Raw genomic sequence first — 17,185 nt, forward strand, 5'->3', positions numbered from 1 at the left:
TTAAAATATCCGTAGTGGGCATAAAATCCTCCTCCTTATCTCTAATAATGTAAACACACTTGGTTAAGTTGAGCTGTCACATGTCTGGTGCAATGTCCCTGAATTAGGAGGATGTATTAGAAAGGGTGGAGTGGTGTCTGTGGCGTGTCCCACTGTTAGAATCCATCACCAGGGTGTTTTAACACCAAAGTGTTTTGCATAGAGGTATCTCTGCCATAAGGGTTCATGGGATAAGAGTTGGAAGAGCTCCGTTTTTTCTCTTAGATTTTACTTCCTATCACCAGGAATGTTTGTGTGTGCACAAGCAATGGGAACATAGAAGGGGCCTTCTAAGGTTTTGCTCTTGTAGCTTCTGCAGAGTTAAGGATTTTATAATGCAAAGGTGAAATAAATAACTGCAATGGCATCACCAACTTAAGATCCAGAAAACCATTACCTGGTAAATGCATGCATTTAACATGACAAGAAAGTGTCTAAACGATAAGGAAGAGTTATAAAATCAATTAAATTGTATGTTCTTGTTTGACCTGTGCTCTGCCTGGGATGAGGAGGCCATACCATGAGCCATACATGGGCTCCATGAACTGAAAATGCACTGGATCATCTTTTGGGCAACTTGGTCTAGTGAAAGGTGTCCCTGTCTTATGGGAAGTAAAGCATTTGTTGACATGTTTTGTTTTCCTTGTGTACTGTGGATGGCAGTATTACTACCAGTGCTGAACTCTGTGTGTGTGAGTGCACATCACAGGAGTTAATTGTCACATTTTGTCTGTGGAGAAATATGAAACCTGATTGTGCAGAGCTATAAACGTGCATGACCTCAGGGAATTTTCCTGGTGCTGGTATGAGCCTGGCTACCTGGAGATGGTCAAAGTGAATGCCCTCCTCTGGTGCAGTGAGTTGAGCATAATTGCAGCTGACATCATGCACCAGTGCAATGCAGTGATATTTCATTCCTTCAGACCTAATCCCTTCTTTATCTTATCAGGTTTTGAGTCAACACAGTTCTGGCAAAGCTTGTTTGTGACACCCAGTGACACAGTGTCACCCAGCTTCTTGTAGGGCACCCCAAATGCGGATTAGCCCCACTGTGGAATGGGAAACAGCTGGGCTGCATCCCTATGGTGTCCTCCTCAACATGATGAGACATGGTTGGAAGACTGGAATATGGGCTTGGGTTAATCTTTTGCTACCTTACCAAGTGGAAAGAAATCATATTTAATATCTTTTATGTATTAATGTCTTGTATGTTGTGAAGGGCAATTTAATTGTGAATTGGGTGGAGAAACTGCAGTTTCCAGAAACTGATGAATAGCGGTTTTTTGAGGTTATCAGTTAACCTGCTGTAATGAATGCTCTTCATTACATGCCTCTCCTTGTTAATTAGAAGGGATTTTTCCTCCTCTTTATCAAGTCAGGGCAAGTGTATTACCTTTTTCTCTGTAGTGCTTGTGATAAAGTGAAGATCCAGATTGTTTTGTGAAGTGTCCTCATGAATATTTCATTGCATGTGCATCACACATTCACACCCTGTGTTTTCTGAGCTCCAACCTCTGATGATTATTCAACACATTTTAAAAATAATCAAACTATAGATTGTTTAAGGTCTTTTTATTTATATTTATAGGTAGAAATTCCCTTTGTTTTTGTAGAATACTTTGTTTATGACATTAATTACCATGCCAGTTTAGACCAAGACAATTAATCACTGCTGCACACTGGAGCAACAATAGACTCAGACTCAAGTTCTCTGAGTGCAGAGGTGAAGCTTGTACCATCCATAAATGAGAACCTGCCAGACAGAGGGGAATTGGTACCCTGGTTTGGATCTTTGACCTGTGTTTATTTAAAAAACAAAGTCAAAACAAAACATAAACAAGCCCCCACTTATTTCCTCCTTGGTTTCTCTCCTACAGGTTGAAGCAATCCTTGTAAACATATTTGGTGGGATTGTGAACTGTGCCATTATAGCCAATGGTATCACCAAAGCCTGCCAAGAGCTCGAGCTGAAAGTACCTCTGGTGGTCAGACTGGAAGGTGAGTGCTACTGGATTCAGACCAAAATCATCCCTCATGTGCCCAGTAATCAATTTGGGATTTCTTCCATATCAAAGTGATACACAGAAAAGACTCCACAATTTGAAAGTTGCAAAGTAGGTATGTTTTAATCAGCTGAGGTGCATGGGGGAATCTTTCCTCCAAAGACATGTGCATCTTCAGCAGCTCTTGGCTTGGTGTTTATGTGGTTACAAACTACATATGCATCAGAGTACACAATACACCTATACATATTCATTGCCTGTCCCCGCTTCATATTACAATTAGCTCTAAAGTCATTAACATATCGGTGCGCTTGCTCAGTGCTGCCTGCTGCTCGCGGGCCGGGGTCTCTGGGATGAAGTAAAGGTCTTCCTCAGATGAAGTAAGTAGTTCTCCTCGGGTTGAACTTTTTACCTCACCTTCTTGCGCAGACTCCTTGTGTTCCTGGCCCAAGGCCAGACCTCAGAGCTGGCTCAGGCTGGTTTCAGGGTCCAAAAGCAGGATCTTTGGTCATGGTTTCTTCTCCTTGTCCATGGTCTTGGATCCTCCCCTTATCCTCCCTTACATCCTTCCCTTTGCCTGGCAAGCACAATGAGTGTTAAGCAAGCGATATAAATTGTTTAGCAAGCAGCTGCAAAATGTAGCAATACTAGCAATACCGTGGTCAGTAGTTAACTCTTAAAATTCTAAGCCCCCTGTATCAAAAGCACTAAACAGATTGGTCCCTCGCAGTGAGAATATGTCCAATTCTTCAGCCACAGCACAACCTGAAGTCAATAAACTCATATTTCCTCATCTATGGTCCTTGATGGCATTGGAAGCAATGAAATTTTGCAATGGAAACATTGTGAGTTTGCCTGTAAGATATGCAATGCAAATAGGAATTATTTTGATGTAAGTTTATGTTTACTGGAAGGTATTTATGTTTCAATTTTTTATTTCTTTTTACTGAATGCAATTCCGTTATTGCTAAACAATATAGTTTTCTTACGTTTACACCAGTGCCATAATTAAAAGACAGATGTTAGAAACAGTATTTGTAGGAGAGATATTACTGTAACATGTTCCTCTGCCCAATCCAGCTAAAATCCATTAAAAACCAGAAGATTTGGTAATGGTAAGGAATATTTTATCTTTAGTGCATCCAGCATTGTTTCACAAGAAACAAAAAAGCCATAGGGAGGGGAGGACAAGCACTCTTTGGCAGTTACAGACTTTAATGGCAGTGGGTGTGGAGTTCTGCCTCTAATTTCTGAGAAGTGCCCTGAAGGAGGGAGAGTCTTCTGCCATTGAGTGAAAAGTGCCTTGATTGCAATCAGCACACAACCCTGGTAAGCTGAAAATATTTCTTTTTGGCCAAGTAGGTTTGGAAAACAGAGAGATTTCTGGGTGAGTTTTAAGGCCTCTTACTCAAACCCATCCATATTCAGGTTTGTGTGTGTGTAAAGAGCATAAAATGTCCTGTCACTCAGCATTCATGATGAACGGAGGAAATGCATCCCTTTATGGACCTGAGATGCAATACTGAGGTGGTTTTTCACACTGTGACAGAAGGGGGAGGAAAATATGTTCTGAACACTTCAGGCTTTTTCCTTTTCAAAACTTCCCCTCACCAGGATTCCTGAGGATGCATGGAGAGTGCCCATGGAGCCCTTTGGTTAGGGGGATGCTCGTTTTATGTTTCAGGAGAAAGCAGAGCTTTCCCCTCCCTCATTCTCATGCTACGCTGCACGTGCTGGCACGAACTTCTGTTGTGGTGAGTGCAGGGAAGTTTAAATACTCTAAAATGGATTTTAGAAACAAATCGTGAACATTTTCTTTGGATGATGCAGCACTAGTCAACACCTTAAGAGACTGCATAAAAAGTTTAATATGGATGAAGGAGAGACTGATGGATGTTGCTTAGAAGCAGAAAAGTTTCATTATATTAAATCTCATTGTTTATCAGCTCTAGGCAATGTTGTTTCACTTTTTGTCATAGCAAAAAAACTTTTCCTGTCTTTCACAGCTGGGAAAAAGTTTATCCGTCAGATCTGCAAGACTTCTCAACTGCTGTAACTGCTCCTTTTTAAGTGAAGATACTGAAAAAGCCATTAGTTTTTCCTATGAACAAGATGTTTCTGTTGTGATTTTTGAAACTGTTATAAGAGAAACAAGAGGAGCAACTTGCTTATTTTAAACTACAGTCTGCTGGGTCTGCCACTGCATTTGCTTGGCCTTTCTCCAGTAATCTTGATGATTCCATGATTGTACAGAAGAGTGAAAGCCTTGCAGAGGTGCCTGTTCCTCTTGTGCCTGCGACCTTTGAGTCATTTGCTGCTCTATCCACAGAGACCAAAGCTGAATCTTCAGAGTGTCAAATGCAGATTTAAATGCAAACATCTTTGGGTTACCATCTTCCCAGGATTGCTCACTCTTTGCTAGGTCTGTAATAATGTTTCTCCTAGACTGGTTGCTGACTCTGAAAATGGCAGTACCACATTTTCTTTAGGAAGCTCTCTCAGAGAATAATGCAGCAAACTCCCGCTTTTGCAAAATCTTTATCTCAAAAGTTTTTTTAATTCCTCCTCTTATTCCTCGTGTTCATCCTAAACAAAGAGCTATGATGCTTACAACCTTCAGCTGTTGTACTTTGGAACTGTTAACGAGTCACTGCTGCTTTCTCTGCCTCCTTAATCACCTAACCAAGCAATGCATGTATGTTTGGTCCTTTTAATCTTTCCTCAGAAATCAATCCTTCTGGATCCTTAATCGTCTTCATTGTTCTTTGAACTCACACCAGGTTATTTAAACTTATAAGGATTTTGAATTAATAATGAGTACTGTGGAAGTAATCAGACTATCCAAGACTTTTTAAAATGTCACTGATGACATTTTACAGTTCAAAAGGAGAAAAAGGAACAAGCACTCTTTTGGGTTTCCGTTTTGAACATTTTCCCAACAGAAGGTTTGTGCTTATTCCCATAAATCTAACAGATTTGTGACCTGCACTTTAAAGACTCTTTGCCCACATGCACTGTACTACAAGTGTCTTGATGACTAGAGTTTTAATCAGTCAAATCTGTCTTGATTTAGTAGGATTCTGTGGACAAATCTTTGTTCTCAGTTGTATAATAATTACAAGCCGTTTTACCAGTGGATAAAGAAAGGATTACTCTCCTCTTTGAAAATGGTAACTTTATAATTGCATATGTTTGCTTGACTTATCAGTAGAGAACTCACCAGCTGAGACACAGGATTATTTTTTAAAAAGCTCATGGACAAGTGGAGAAACCACATATTCCAGATTTCATCTTCTACAGATAGAAAAGTAACTGCTGCTGAGTTTATGCAGGATTTTTTTCCCTTTAAAATGTAATACACTTCAGTTAAGTTTTGTGAAAACTGACAGGAGTGCTGAAGGGAAGCCAAACCTTGCTTCTCATTTATGTAGCTCAGAATTAGATGAAAAGAGGGAAGAATAAAAAATAATTGTGAATTAGAGATCTGCTCCTATGCTGGAAATTTTACATCCTCTCTCTTTCAAAAAATGAATTCTTTCCTTCTCTGGTCATAGAACAAGAAGAACTGGGAGGGATCATAACTACTTAATATGTTGAAACTCAAGTAGAAACAACTTGGGTTTTATTCACATCTGAATGCAAATTTTTTCATATTTTTCATTCATGTGATTAGTGACCTTGTGTGTTCTTCAGAATCTAAAATTTTCTAGTATCTTCAGAAATCTTTTACACACAAGTGAAATTTTGCTCCAGCTTGTGTATCTTGTTTGCAAGTATGGTTTAGTATGTATGCGTGATTTTTTTGATTTTTAGTATCCCAAATTGCCTGTCAAGAGGGAAGAATGGGATATTGCAAAGTCACAACTTCATTCAGATCAGACATCTTGGGCTTAAACATTCAGCACAAATTTAAATGTGCCCTTCCTTGTTAGGATGTAAACATGAGGCAGAGGGAAAGATTAAAATATTCTTTGGGGAAAGTGTAAGGTAGAAAAGGGCAAATGGAGTGGACAGAATAGAAAGAGTTTAATTGTCTCTTACAGGTAGGCAGTGGAAGTTGGTTTATTCTTGACTGCAGAGCCAACAGGTGTAAGATGTGTAAGCCACCAAAACTTTGTATGTTCCCTACCTAAAGGTTACTAATTAAAGCTTGTCTCCAGCCAAACCTCAAATCAAATGTTGTTGACAGAAGGTAAACGGTGATAAACTTCAAACCTTATTCTCCAATACCTGTCTTTGGGACCTGAGAGGCCACGAGTTTCCAGCTTGTGGGCTGACAGGACTGGCATAGCCTGGATCCACGCCAGGGGGAGATTTGGTTCTGTGCACTCAGCAGTGCAGCATGCCAAAGCTGGACCCTTGCTATGGATACTGTAACATGGGCACAACCTGCTCATGTCACCAGTAATTTTTGACATTCTGCATATTGTGAAATTTTTTGTCATAGCAGAATGTTTTGGGTTGATCTGAGTATTTTTTATATTATTCATCTATTTGTTAGCACATACCAAATGTATATAACTGTGTCTTACGCCCTTATACCTTATTTACCTGAACAGCCAGAAATTGCATTGCAGAATCCTGCATCCTCTCTGACCATCAGCATTACACAGTGATAATTTAGCCTGGTCCTGATGGGTTTATGACAGTGCAAGTGAATAAGGATCCAAATTCTGCATATGGAGTATGACTGGGCGTGTTTTATTTGTTTGATTTTCATTCAACCTCTCACAAAGTGTGCTTGTGTGATCTTACCTCTGGTAGAGACATGCTTAGACAGAATATTTATTATTGGGATTTTTTTGGTAATGAGTTGAATACATTTGCTTTGCTACTGATAGCAGAGATTTCAGGTCCACAGAAGTGTAAATGTGAGAGATTGCATTTACACAGACTGAGAGTTTGTTCCAGAACCCAGGTTTCAGCAGGAGGATGTTTAGATTACAAAGCCTGAAGGTACATGCCGATAAAATTACATCTTTCCAGGTTTTCCATGGAGTGTTGTTGACAGTAATATGTGTCAGAAGACAAAAGCTTCTTTTTCTAATTAGAAAGCCATTCTCTTCATAGAATCCAGTTTAAAAAAAAACCACACACACACAAAAAAACCCCAAACAATATAACCCAGCAACAAGAAAAGCCCCACAGCCTCCAGCCCTGTGAATTTTCATCTTTTCTCAGTTGGCTGCAGGGTAGGTGAAGGGCAGATTATTCTGATAGCCTGGATATGAGATTCTGTTTACAGTTCTCTGACACCATCCAGTGGCAGGAGGTTAATGCTGGAATAGTGGGATTCTTTATTTGTTTTTTTTTAACATGTTGCAACAAGATGGTATTCTTTGTAGATACGTAAATGTTTCCAGCATTTTCTGAATGATTAATTTTAAATCTTTTACCTCTGCTATTAGCAGGCTCATTATAACTTCCATATTCTCCACATAGCTAAAATAGTTAATCACAATGAGATAAAAGGCTATCACTAAAAAAAGAAGAAAATTATAGCAAAGGAAATGCTTGCTGAAAAGTGTGTAGTTGTATGGCCTGCCTATAAAAGTGTTTTATTTAAGAAATACAAACTGTACTCATACTCTTTTGACTGCAGTAAGAATTTTTTTTTTCAGCTTTCATCATTTCATTTCCCTGCATAAACTCCCTCTCCCTTCTCAGGGGCCTGTGTTTTGTATTGATTTTGTAATGCATGTTAGACAAGTGGTGTGGAGAGCAATCAATGCAGTGCAGAACAGATCCAACATATTGTTCCCTCTCTGACCTGTTAGTAAATTAATATTGGCCACTTAGTGAAGAGCAAAAGTTAGTTTTAAATACATGGCTATCACAAACAGCACAACATTTTTCCTCTGTTGGAAAATTTCCAGGAAAATTTCCCTCTTTCCATTTTTTTCTCCTCACAACACTTTGTCTTGTAGAATCCTATTTGAGAGATCAGTACAATCACGACTGTTTCAAATGTTTATCACACTTGTATCTAAATAAAAGACAAAACCTTCAAGGCTTGTTGGGAATCACTGTATGAATGTGAGGGACTCAACAGAGAAGAGAACCTTGGGAATGGCTCCTGCCTTCCCTGTGCAGTGCTGGGCTGACAAGTAGCAGCCTCCACATTATGTTATATAGGATGATTGAACAAAAATCAAATATTATGTTCTCTTTTTGCCCATAATATTATTTTTTTTTCTGTAGAAAAAGTTCTGTATAGTTCTGGGTGTTGCTGAGCAACCAAATCCCCCTTCTGTCAAAGATTTGAGATGTCTTTGACCTTCCTACACAAACCCTACAGCGTGTCCTCTGCTCAGCAAGGGGAAGCATGACCTGGGCTGCCAGTGCCTTTGCAGAAGGAGTAGATGGGGTCCCACATTTCTCTTCCTGACTCCTGCCTCTCCCATCACAAAGTGCTGTGATAGGGATGTCTTTGGTCCCTTTTAGCACCAGGAGTGGGAATCCTGACTTGAGCATGCTGATGAAACAGGCTTTTGAAATGCTCTGCTTCTGTTGTACCATTTCAGATGTTTTATGAAGTCTGCCCAAGAAAAAAAAAATCATCCTTTAAAATGAGCATTCTGGAAGTTGCACAGTAAAGAGTATGCCTCTTGCTTGGTTAATAATTAAGGATGTAATTAGTATATAGCTCCAAATATAATTAAAATTCATTTTGCTAGGTCTAGGAATTACAAAGTAATTAAGCATTTTGACATGGCAAATGAACAAGGAACATGACATGGAGAAGGAGGATAGAAATTATTTTAAAGAGGATCAGCTCTGGGTCCTTGTGCTTGTGACTAGTGTGTGATCCCAAAGTGGATTCTGCTTCCTCAGTAGGCTATGTGGCTCCAGGTTCTTCTGTGGTGCAGAGCATAGCAGTGATCAAAAGTTTCACTTGGCTTTGCAGGGAAAGCTCTGGTGAATTCAGATTTTCTGTTAGTCTTAGTTTTCCAAAAAGAATGAGATAGAGTAAACGGGAAGGTGATGCTCTTGTCTTTTAGACAAGTTTGAGAAGTGGGGAAAATGTATTTTCCTGAAATATCTTTTCCGGCTTTGGATTTTTTTCCTTCCCTGTGCTTTAGTCTATTGATTGAAGTTGAGCTTTTTCCATGCAAAATGGAGCCCCTGTGCTGTGTGACCATACATTCTCCTTGAGGTGGAGTGGACGTGGTGCTCAGGGTTTATTGGTGGACTTGGCAGTGCTGGGTTTCCAGTCATACTCAAAGATCTTAAGGGTCTTTTCCAACCTAAATGTTTCTGTGATTATAATAATATACTGCAGCAGAGGGGAGGGAATGGTGTCGTGCTGAATACTTCAGAGACCTTTGTATTCCCTGTTTTTAGGAAAAATGCAAAAGCATATTCAAGAGCAGCTTAAACCCAATTATATTTTCAGGATTACCCAAATCTTTGCCTTTCAACAGCCCATTTTGCAGCTTTCAGTTGTCACAGGTGAATTTTAGTTATTGTTCACTCACTGATGAGCTGTAACTGATTGTGGCTAATAAATGCCATTAATAGAGCCTGGTACGTGGTCCATTATCCACTGCTCTTGTTGGATGTTCCTGCTGACTCTGGGGGATGCTGCATTGACCCTCTAATCTTCACAAAGCCCCTGTTGTGCACACAAGTGCCATTATCAGATTGCATTGTCTGTCACGATTGTCATTGAATTACGAGCTCCTTCTTCTCAGCCCAGTCTAAGGCACTCATTTAATCTGTTGCTAAACTGAAGTGATGTGTAGTTTGAAGCATTATCTGATTTTTCAGAGATGTGCTAGGAGATGTTCATTAATATTCATTAATATTAATTACTAATTCTAGTCAGTGTTCTTTTTTAGGAACAAATGTCCACGAAGCCCAGCGTATTCTGAGTGAAAGTGGCCTCCCCATCACATCTGCCAATGACCTTGAGGATGCAGCAAAGAAGGCAGTGGCAAGTGTGGCCAAAAAATAACGCCTTGAAGATTATTCTCATGGAAAGTACTTGTGTTTCACAAGGCATCATTCCTGCTGTTATTTCAGAGGATTAATGGAGTTCTCCTCATCAGGCTTGGTGGACTTAATTGGAGATACGTGGCCAACTCAGGCTTGCAAGTTGGGCTTCAGAAATTTCGCAGCTACAATCTTGAACAGCTCGTATGTCTGTATCTAATTTTGGTAATTTTGTTAGTCACAACTGTAGTAAGTAATACTTCACTCCATAAAGCTCTTGTTTGTCTCTCCTTCCAAAATTGTCACTGATAAACTCATGATAAGACAAAATAAGTAATTATTTACTTCTGTCAACACAATTGTTCTTTAACTGAACACATTTAGGTCACCTAATTCACAATATTTTCATTCATGTTTCTATATTGTAAAGGGTCAGCAAACTAATAGTGGGTTTATATTTTTTACGGACTTTTGCAATAATGTAAAAAGGTGTGCTTCCAATACTGTTTTTATTCGAATGAATGATGTTTATTTTCTTTTTTTAGAAATCACTGGTTTTGCCTTAAGATTATTTTCTTTTGTTGATGCCAATGGATACCTCACAATAGGAAAAGGGATTGAGTAGTTGGTAGTGAAAGGACCTCCCACTCTTACTGTGCCTATGAACCATTGAAATGTGATTCATTTCTTTCCTAGTTTTTGGAAATGCCCTGCTGTATTTTCAGATGTAGCAGTGCCATACAGGGGGCTCTGCTACACAGGAAGATGTGTCTGCCACTAAGGAAATGGCTGCTAACTTTTTAAGATAACCTCTTTTGTAGCAATGTCACTGCTGTGAGGTTTTAAAGATGAGAAAACTGAAGCAGTTTTCTCTCAGGAGCATGGAGAATTCTTCAGTTGATTTAACTTCCAAAAACCATTTCTAATTTATTGGGAATAAAACACAAATGAACTTTTCAAGTTTTAAAGTATTTGCTTCTCAGGCATCAGTAAAAATATGTATAAGAAAAGAAACCCTTAAGTTTCTGTACTCAGATATTGACCAAGATTCATTTTGATTATATACTCTTTTGTAACAGTCAAAATTCAAGCTGTTAGTTACACAAATCGTTCATTCAGGGAACAGAAGGCAATACTAAAGAGCTTGTGTAACTAAAGAACTTGCTACAAATCTCTCTCTGCCCAGGAATTATGTGCTGAAAATCATCAATAAATTTGAACAGTGAACAAATGAGGGGATATCATGATCTGGTCTTGTAAATGGGCAGAGATACAAAATTTTGTGAAATAAATTCCTAATTGTGATTTTTTGAGCAGCTCTAATCAATATGATGTTCTGCTTAGAAAAATGTAAATAAATTTTTCTTGACATTTCCATTAAAACTGTTACATTCAAAATAAATTATCTGCACTAATCTTTGGCTCTCGACACAAAGAGTGCTGATAGGTTGCTATCATCAATTCCTGCAGGTTTTTCCTTCTCCATTTCTTTCTCTACATATTGCTCAAGGAAAAAATGTGTGACCATTAGAACAGCAATAAATATGCCACTAGGTCTGTAGTTATTGACAGAATGAAGGAGAAGGGTATCGTTAGCAGCTTTTTTGAAGGTACGTAAAAGCCACACTGCTCTGAAGGAAGAAATGTTTACCTCACCACAATAAATACAAGAGTTGCACTCTATTTTATATATTTTAATACTGGAAAGATAAGATTCTGTGGAAGAACTGTTTGTGCAATGTTGTCACACACTGTGTCCCTAACTCTAATCTCCAAACCATCCACTGTGCATACACAATTATTATTTTGCAAAGATTAATCTGTGTACACCATTTTGTCAAATAAATGTAAAAATGAACATGTTTATTGTCTCTGTGCTTTCTATAAAATAGAAAAATGTTTAATTTGCCTGCGCTCTTCCATGCAGCATTTTGTGACAGGTGGGTGAAATCAAATGCATTGGAATTTAGTTTTAGTTGGGTGATATTTCTATACTCCAACATATGTGCCTTTTATCTAAATAAGTAGATCTTTTTACCTCTGTATGTCTTTTCTTATATGTAGGCTAATGACAGTACATACAAGCTTTATCCCTCTTAAGCCATATACAGAATGGAACAGTATAATTTTTATTTTTCAGATGTAATATGGAAAGTTCCCTAAGCTCTGGTTTGGTATCTTTGAAGGTTTGGTATTTCACAGGCACTGTGCACTGGCTGTAACCAGAGGCTCGGTGTGGTGTTGTGGACTGGTTTGTTTTATTTGTATGGATTGTTTCTCTCAGTGTGCAAATGTGCAAAGTTGGTTTTGGTCTCCCTGGGAAATGTGTTTTTAGTTGCATTTTGCCCACACAAACCAAACAGCAGCATAAGCAGTGGGTAAGTTCCAGCTAATCCCCTCTGTGAAAGCTTTAAGTGGGATTTAATTAGCCTTTAAATCTGGAAATTTCAACCTGTATTAATAAAACTCCATAGGACAGGACACTTTGGAAGGCAAAACAGGAGGAAACTGTTAATGCTGACATTGTGTTACATCTTTAACAAGATACCTTTAAATTCTCACAGCGAAATAGTAACAGCTGGGAGTTCTGGAGTAATGTCCTTAACGAGCACTTACTATCCTATTTGTCAGGCCTGTGCTCCCCTACATCCGGCAAAGCAGCTGGTATCATGCAGAATTGCTGTGATTGGAACAGCATGTCAGTGCAAATCAGTCACAGGATGAGATGCCAAGCAGGGCTGGCTGCCTGGGCCCTGCCCTCCGAGCTGAGCCGTGCCTGGTGCCTGGGGGTGTCGGGCACCTACAAGAGCAGCTGCTGGTTGATGTGTGTCAGGCTGGCCTGGAGGGTTCTCTCGTGCAGGGAGCTGAGCACTGAACTGGCTGAGGGTGCCCAAAACACAGAACTGAGCAGCCTTGCTGGGCTAGGAGAGCCAGGAAATCTGTGCACAGAGCCAGGCAGTGGCCAAACCCTGTCCTAGAGCAAAAACTGTCAACTTACAGAAATCCCCAAACCTCCAAGGCTTAGGGCTTTATTACATGACATGTAGTATGCAAGTTCTCAGTGCTGCTGTAAGCCTCAGCCAATTGTGAGATTTCATTCCTTGTTTTCCTTTTTGCTGCCTTTCAGGAAATTGGAGTGTCTTTTGCAGTCAAGGTCAGCTCTAGCATGGCCAAAGTGGGGCAAAGCAGGTCACTGCACTTTTCAATTTATCATCCAGCTTCTTTCCCCTTCCTCTTCTAAACTTACTGGGTTTTTCCCCCACTTTTCCACCCACACAGCTCACTTCCTGTATTTCATCACTGCTTGTGGTGCTGTTCTCAAAACTGGCTGAGCCCACACCACTGGGTTTTGCTGGGTTCGTGTGGCTGGGCTGGCTGGCCTGGGGCTGAATGAGTTGTATGAGCATCCAGCTGCCCACCTGGGAACTGGGCATGCTCTGGTCAGCCTGTCTGGCGCCAGTGGCAGGGTGCAGGTGGTGCACACCAGCCTGGAAGCCATCCTGGAATTCTCTCAGTGCCTGTCCATTGCTGTCCCGGGTGACAAAGACCTCGGTCTCCTGAGCTCTCCACTCACTTCTGCAGGACAGGAATTAAAGCAGGAGCAGGAAGGGGCTGAGGAGTGTTTGACTTGCCTGTCCTGGAGTGCTGGGCTCTGAAACAGGGCTGAGTTTTCAAGGCTATAGACTGACATATTTGGAATAAATGAGAGGAGTGAAAAGCCTGGGAAAGCTTGGTACCAATGTTAAGGTCTGCTTCAAAGTGAGGAGAAATACTCATCTGCAAGGAGAAAGAGTCTCCCCAAGTTCGGTGTGGACAGGACAAGCAGTGAGGAGCTTTGGCTGTGGTAAGGGACATTGAGGTCAGACTTGCAGGCATGAGGTAAGCAGGGATGGCTTAAGGAGAGTTGATTTTTGCCTCAGGGCAGAGGGATGGATGAGGTGACCTTCCAGCCTGATTTGATGGGATTTAATGCTTGTTGGAAAGGTTTTGTTTTCTTTTTTCCTCCCTAACTTACAGGTACAGGGAGGAAAAAGGAGGACAGATCTGGTGAATTCTTGAACGAAACTGTTTTTAATTTAGTCACCAAGAATGATCTGCAGCTGCCAGGGAAATGAAAAGCAGATTATGCAAACTCAAGACTTTCCGTAACAATGGGAGCAGTGTTATTGCAATGCATAAAAGGCTGAGCAGAGAATTAGGGGTATCTATCAACTTTAATATGTTTAATTTAAAAAGGAACAGGTTGCACCAACAATTTTTTTCCTACTTAATGAGGCCCATTCATAAGTAGAGTAACAGGATTTGCCTGTCACCCAGAGGAAATCATGGCATGTGTGTTTGTACTTTGGTGCAAAACTTGTGTTGATTGCAGTGATTTAAAACTTTTTCCAGGCCAGACGCAGTCAGTTTGATGTCAGGATCCTTTCATCTGGAGACAGATGCACCCTTGGTAGAATCCTCAACACGTCTGTGTCTTTGTTCAGTCTCACAAAGTACCAGCTAAAGATTAAAAATAAAAGTATACATGGATTATTGCATGTTACTCCTCACAGACAACTGCTGCGAGATAAGATTTGACTTATCCAAGACCTTGTAGCAGATTGCAGAAGGATCTCTAGTGCATAAGGGAATTTGGCCTTCTGCATTTCTGTTCTGCCTGTGTTGGTGGGTGCTGGGTGGTGTAGGGACAGTGACAGCGGAATATTGCACAGCATCTGGCACTCCCCATGTCCTGGGGCCATTCCTCTTCTATAGGACTTAGAGCATTGAAGAGGAAAAAGGGTTTTTGTGTATCTTGGATGAGTGTCAGGCTGGAGACAGGACCTATATCCATTCTGGTGTGTGGATAGACACAGGCTGCTTCCACTGAGTTCCCCCTTCCACATTCTCTTTCATAAGCATGAAGTGGCCTTGATGGGCAGGCAGAGGGCAGAAAGCTGGGGAGCTCGCAGGACTGGGTGGGGATGGCAGGAGGATTCTCACCGGGCCTTGGGCAGGGCTCTGCTTATCATGTCTGCTGTACCTCACTCTGCCTGCAAGGAAAATCCTCCACATTGGAATTGTGATGGTTTCCCACATCTGCCTTCCTTGTGTCCTTGGAGTCCTGACACTTCATCAAGACAGAGAAAGTAAGAGCAATGCTGTGACGATAACAGTCCCTGGTACAGAAGATGCCTCATTCTGGATCTCCTTGTGTTTGCAAAGATGGGGGAATTGGCCCTCAATTCTCAATTAAAACCATGCTAATCTGTAATGAAATCTAACAGGGATAGCCAAGACTGAAGAGAAGGAAGCAACTGACAGAAATGGGTTGCTCCGTGAATTAAGTGCTGTTGGGATGTGCAGCATGATGGGATTTGGAAACTAGGGCCCTTGTATTTACCAGAGCAACTCTTCTGAATGCATGGATGAATACAAGCAGGTCATCATCAAGGAGGTGACAGTGACAAAGTATTGGTAAGCAAATCTGGGAAAAGAGGGCTCAGAGAGATCAAGTGTAAGAAATTTTGCATTTCTCTAGATACAGAGGTGAGAAAATGAGAAATTTGATCTTTCTATTATAGTCAACAAAGAATTACAGGGCAGCCAAAGGCCACACAGCTAAACAAAGCTGTTCCCTTTAAGTTTATTTCAAATGTCTCTCTGCTTCAGCACTGTGTCCTTCAAGAGCTTCCCTCTGTAATTGCATGTGGCAGCCTCTTTACAGCTAGGTGCCGACTGCTGCTCCAAAACAGAAACAAAAAATAACAGGCAAGAAAGGGCATTGCAGCTAGTCCTTAGGAGGGATGTTCCTCCTTTGTTTCACAGATGGGTAAGTAAAGGGGGTTAGAAAATGCCATTTACTTCAGGGGCACTGCTCTGTTTGGCTCCATGACTGAACATGGGCCAACACTCAGCAGCTCAATCCCAGTAACAACTCTCCTTCCTTGAGCTTCCATTAAAAGACCTGACCCTGGAGGGCAGCACAGTTCAGGAAGCAAATGGCATTTGGTGCCCTGCCTTACCTGGCTGCCTGCTTAGCAAAACCAACCTTGTGGCCCAGCAGCGTGGGACCAGAGGCCTCATTCAAAGGGTATTGGCAGCAGCGTGGAGCTGATCACCCACTGCTGTAATATCCTGGGCTGGGGGGAGCCATTCCTGAGCAAGCAGCCCCCTGCAGCTGTGGAGGGACTGCTGCCTTTCAAGAGGAGCCCAGCAGTGCTGCCACTGAACATCAAAGGGCTCATCCTCCCTCTGCCACCAGCACTGGGGAAGATGGGCTTGGCATGGCAAATGCAGACCAGCACTGTCCTGCCCTTATGGCGTCTGTGCCATGCACAGACAAACTCAAACTTTACTAGGAAGGTGTAAATCTTTTCTTTATCATCAACAGATGTCAGGCCTAAAACCCTCTGACCCTGCATAGGTCGTTAGGATGTCCTGACTTGCCCCTGAAATGGGTGCCAGGGAAGTGGGTTGGTGTCGGCAGCTCTATGCAAGGAGCTCCTGGAGATGTTTGGGCAAGATGAGCTGTGGACTTGTCCCTCCTTTTTCCTTACAGAGAAGCTGATGGGGTGATTTTCTCTCTGCCCCTTTTTTTTACATTTTTGAGGCAGACATTAAAAAAAAGGGGCCTTTTAGGAATTCTGGTTGTAGCATTCCTTTCTGATGTCAACAGAAATTATTAGGGCTTGCCCAAAGAAACCAGTATTAATACAAAGTCAGACAAATTCCCAGTATTTCTCTTGGACTTTCTTAACTCTGTCCATTCACTGAAGTTCAACTTCATTGATTAGAACTGCTCAGCCTAAATCTTGTATTCCCGAAGTGTTGGAAAGCCCTCAGTGCAAGAGGCTTTTTCTGCTGTTTTCCCAAGTGATTTTCCCATATCGTACAGAAGGAGGAATGTGACACAAAGATGTTAATCCCTTTTGAGTTGTGCTCCAAACAAGTATGTGCAAAACACAGGGAAAATGAAGCAATACATTATTTCGCATTTGACTTTTCATACCTATCATATTGTAGCCCTGGTGGAATGCTTGACATAACACACCTCCACAGTTTGTCTGCTGAACATCTGGCAGTCAGTCCTAACATTCGCTTCAGAGAATACTCAGAGCAGAAAGCAAATTTTCTCAGACATGCAGAATGTCACTTGTAAAAGAATGAATCTTTTTTCTGTGTTTACCATGGTGGGAGCAGGACAACGCTGTTCTCATTCCAGTGTC

The 17,185-nt window shown here is 41.1% G+C and overlaps 1 protein-coding gene across 3 annotated transcripts in view; it reads left to right on the forward strand.

Annotated features, from left to right (window-relative positions):
* Window positions 1-11,841, forward strand: part of SUCLG2 (succinate-CoA ligase GDP-forming subunit beta) — a 114,022-nt gene extending 102,181 nt beyond the window's left edge. For 2 of the 3 annotated variants that reach the window (XM_032120809.1, XM_032120810.1), the window contains 2 exons: window positions 1,917-2,037; window positions 9,884-11,841. In XM_032120809.1, coding sequence (XP_031976700.1) covers window positions 1,917-2,037; window positions 9,884-9,999 — 237 coding nt within the window. In that variant the 3' untranslated portion in view covers window positions 10,000-11,841. Of the gene's footprint in view, window positions 1-1,916; window positions 2,038-9,870 lie in introns of all 3 variants that reach the window. The other variant, XM_032120811.1, reaches the window with a different exon arrangement.
* The last annotated feature ends 5,344 nt before the right edge of the window (window positions 11,842-17,185 follow it).

Source organism: Corvus moneduloides, chromosome 11, assembly GCF_009650955.1.
Source record: "Corvus moneduloides isolate bCorMon1 chromosome 11, bCorMon1.pri, whole genome shotgun sequence".
Classification (NCBI taxonomy): domain Eukaryota; kingdom Metazoa; phylum Chordata; class Aves; order Passeriformes; family Corvidae; genus Corvus; species Corvus moneduloides.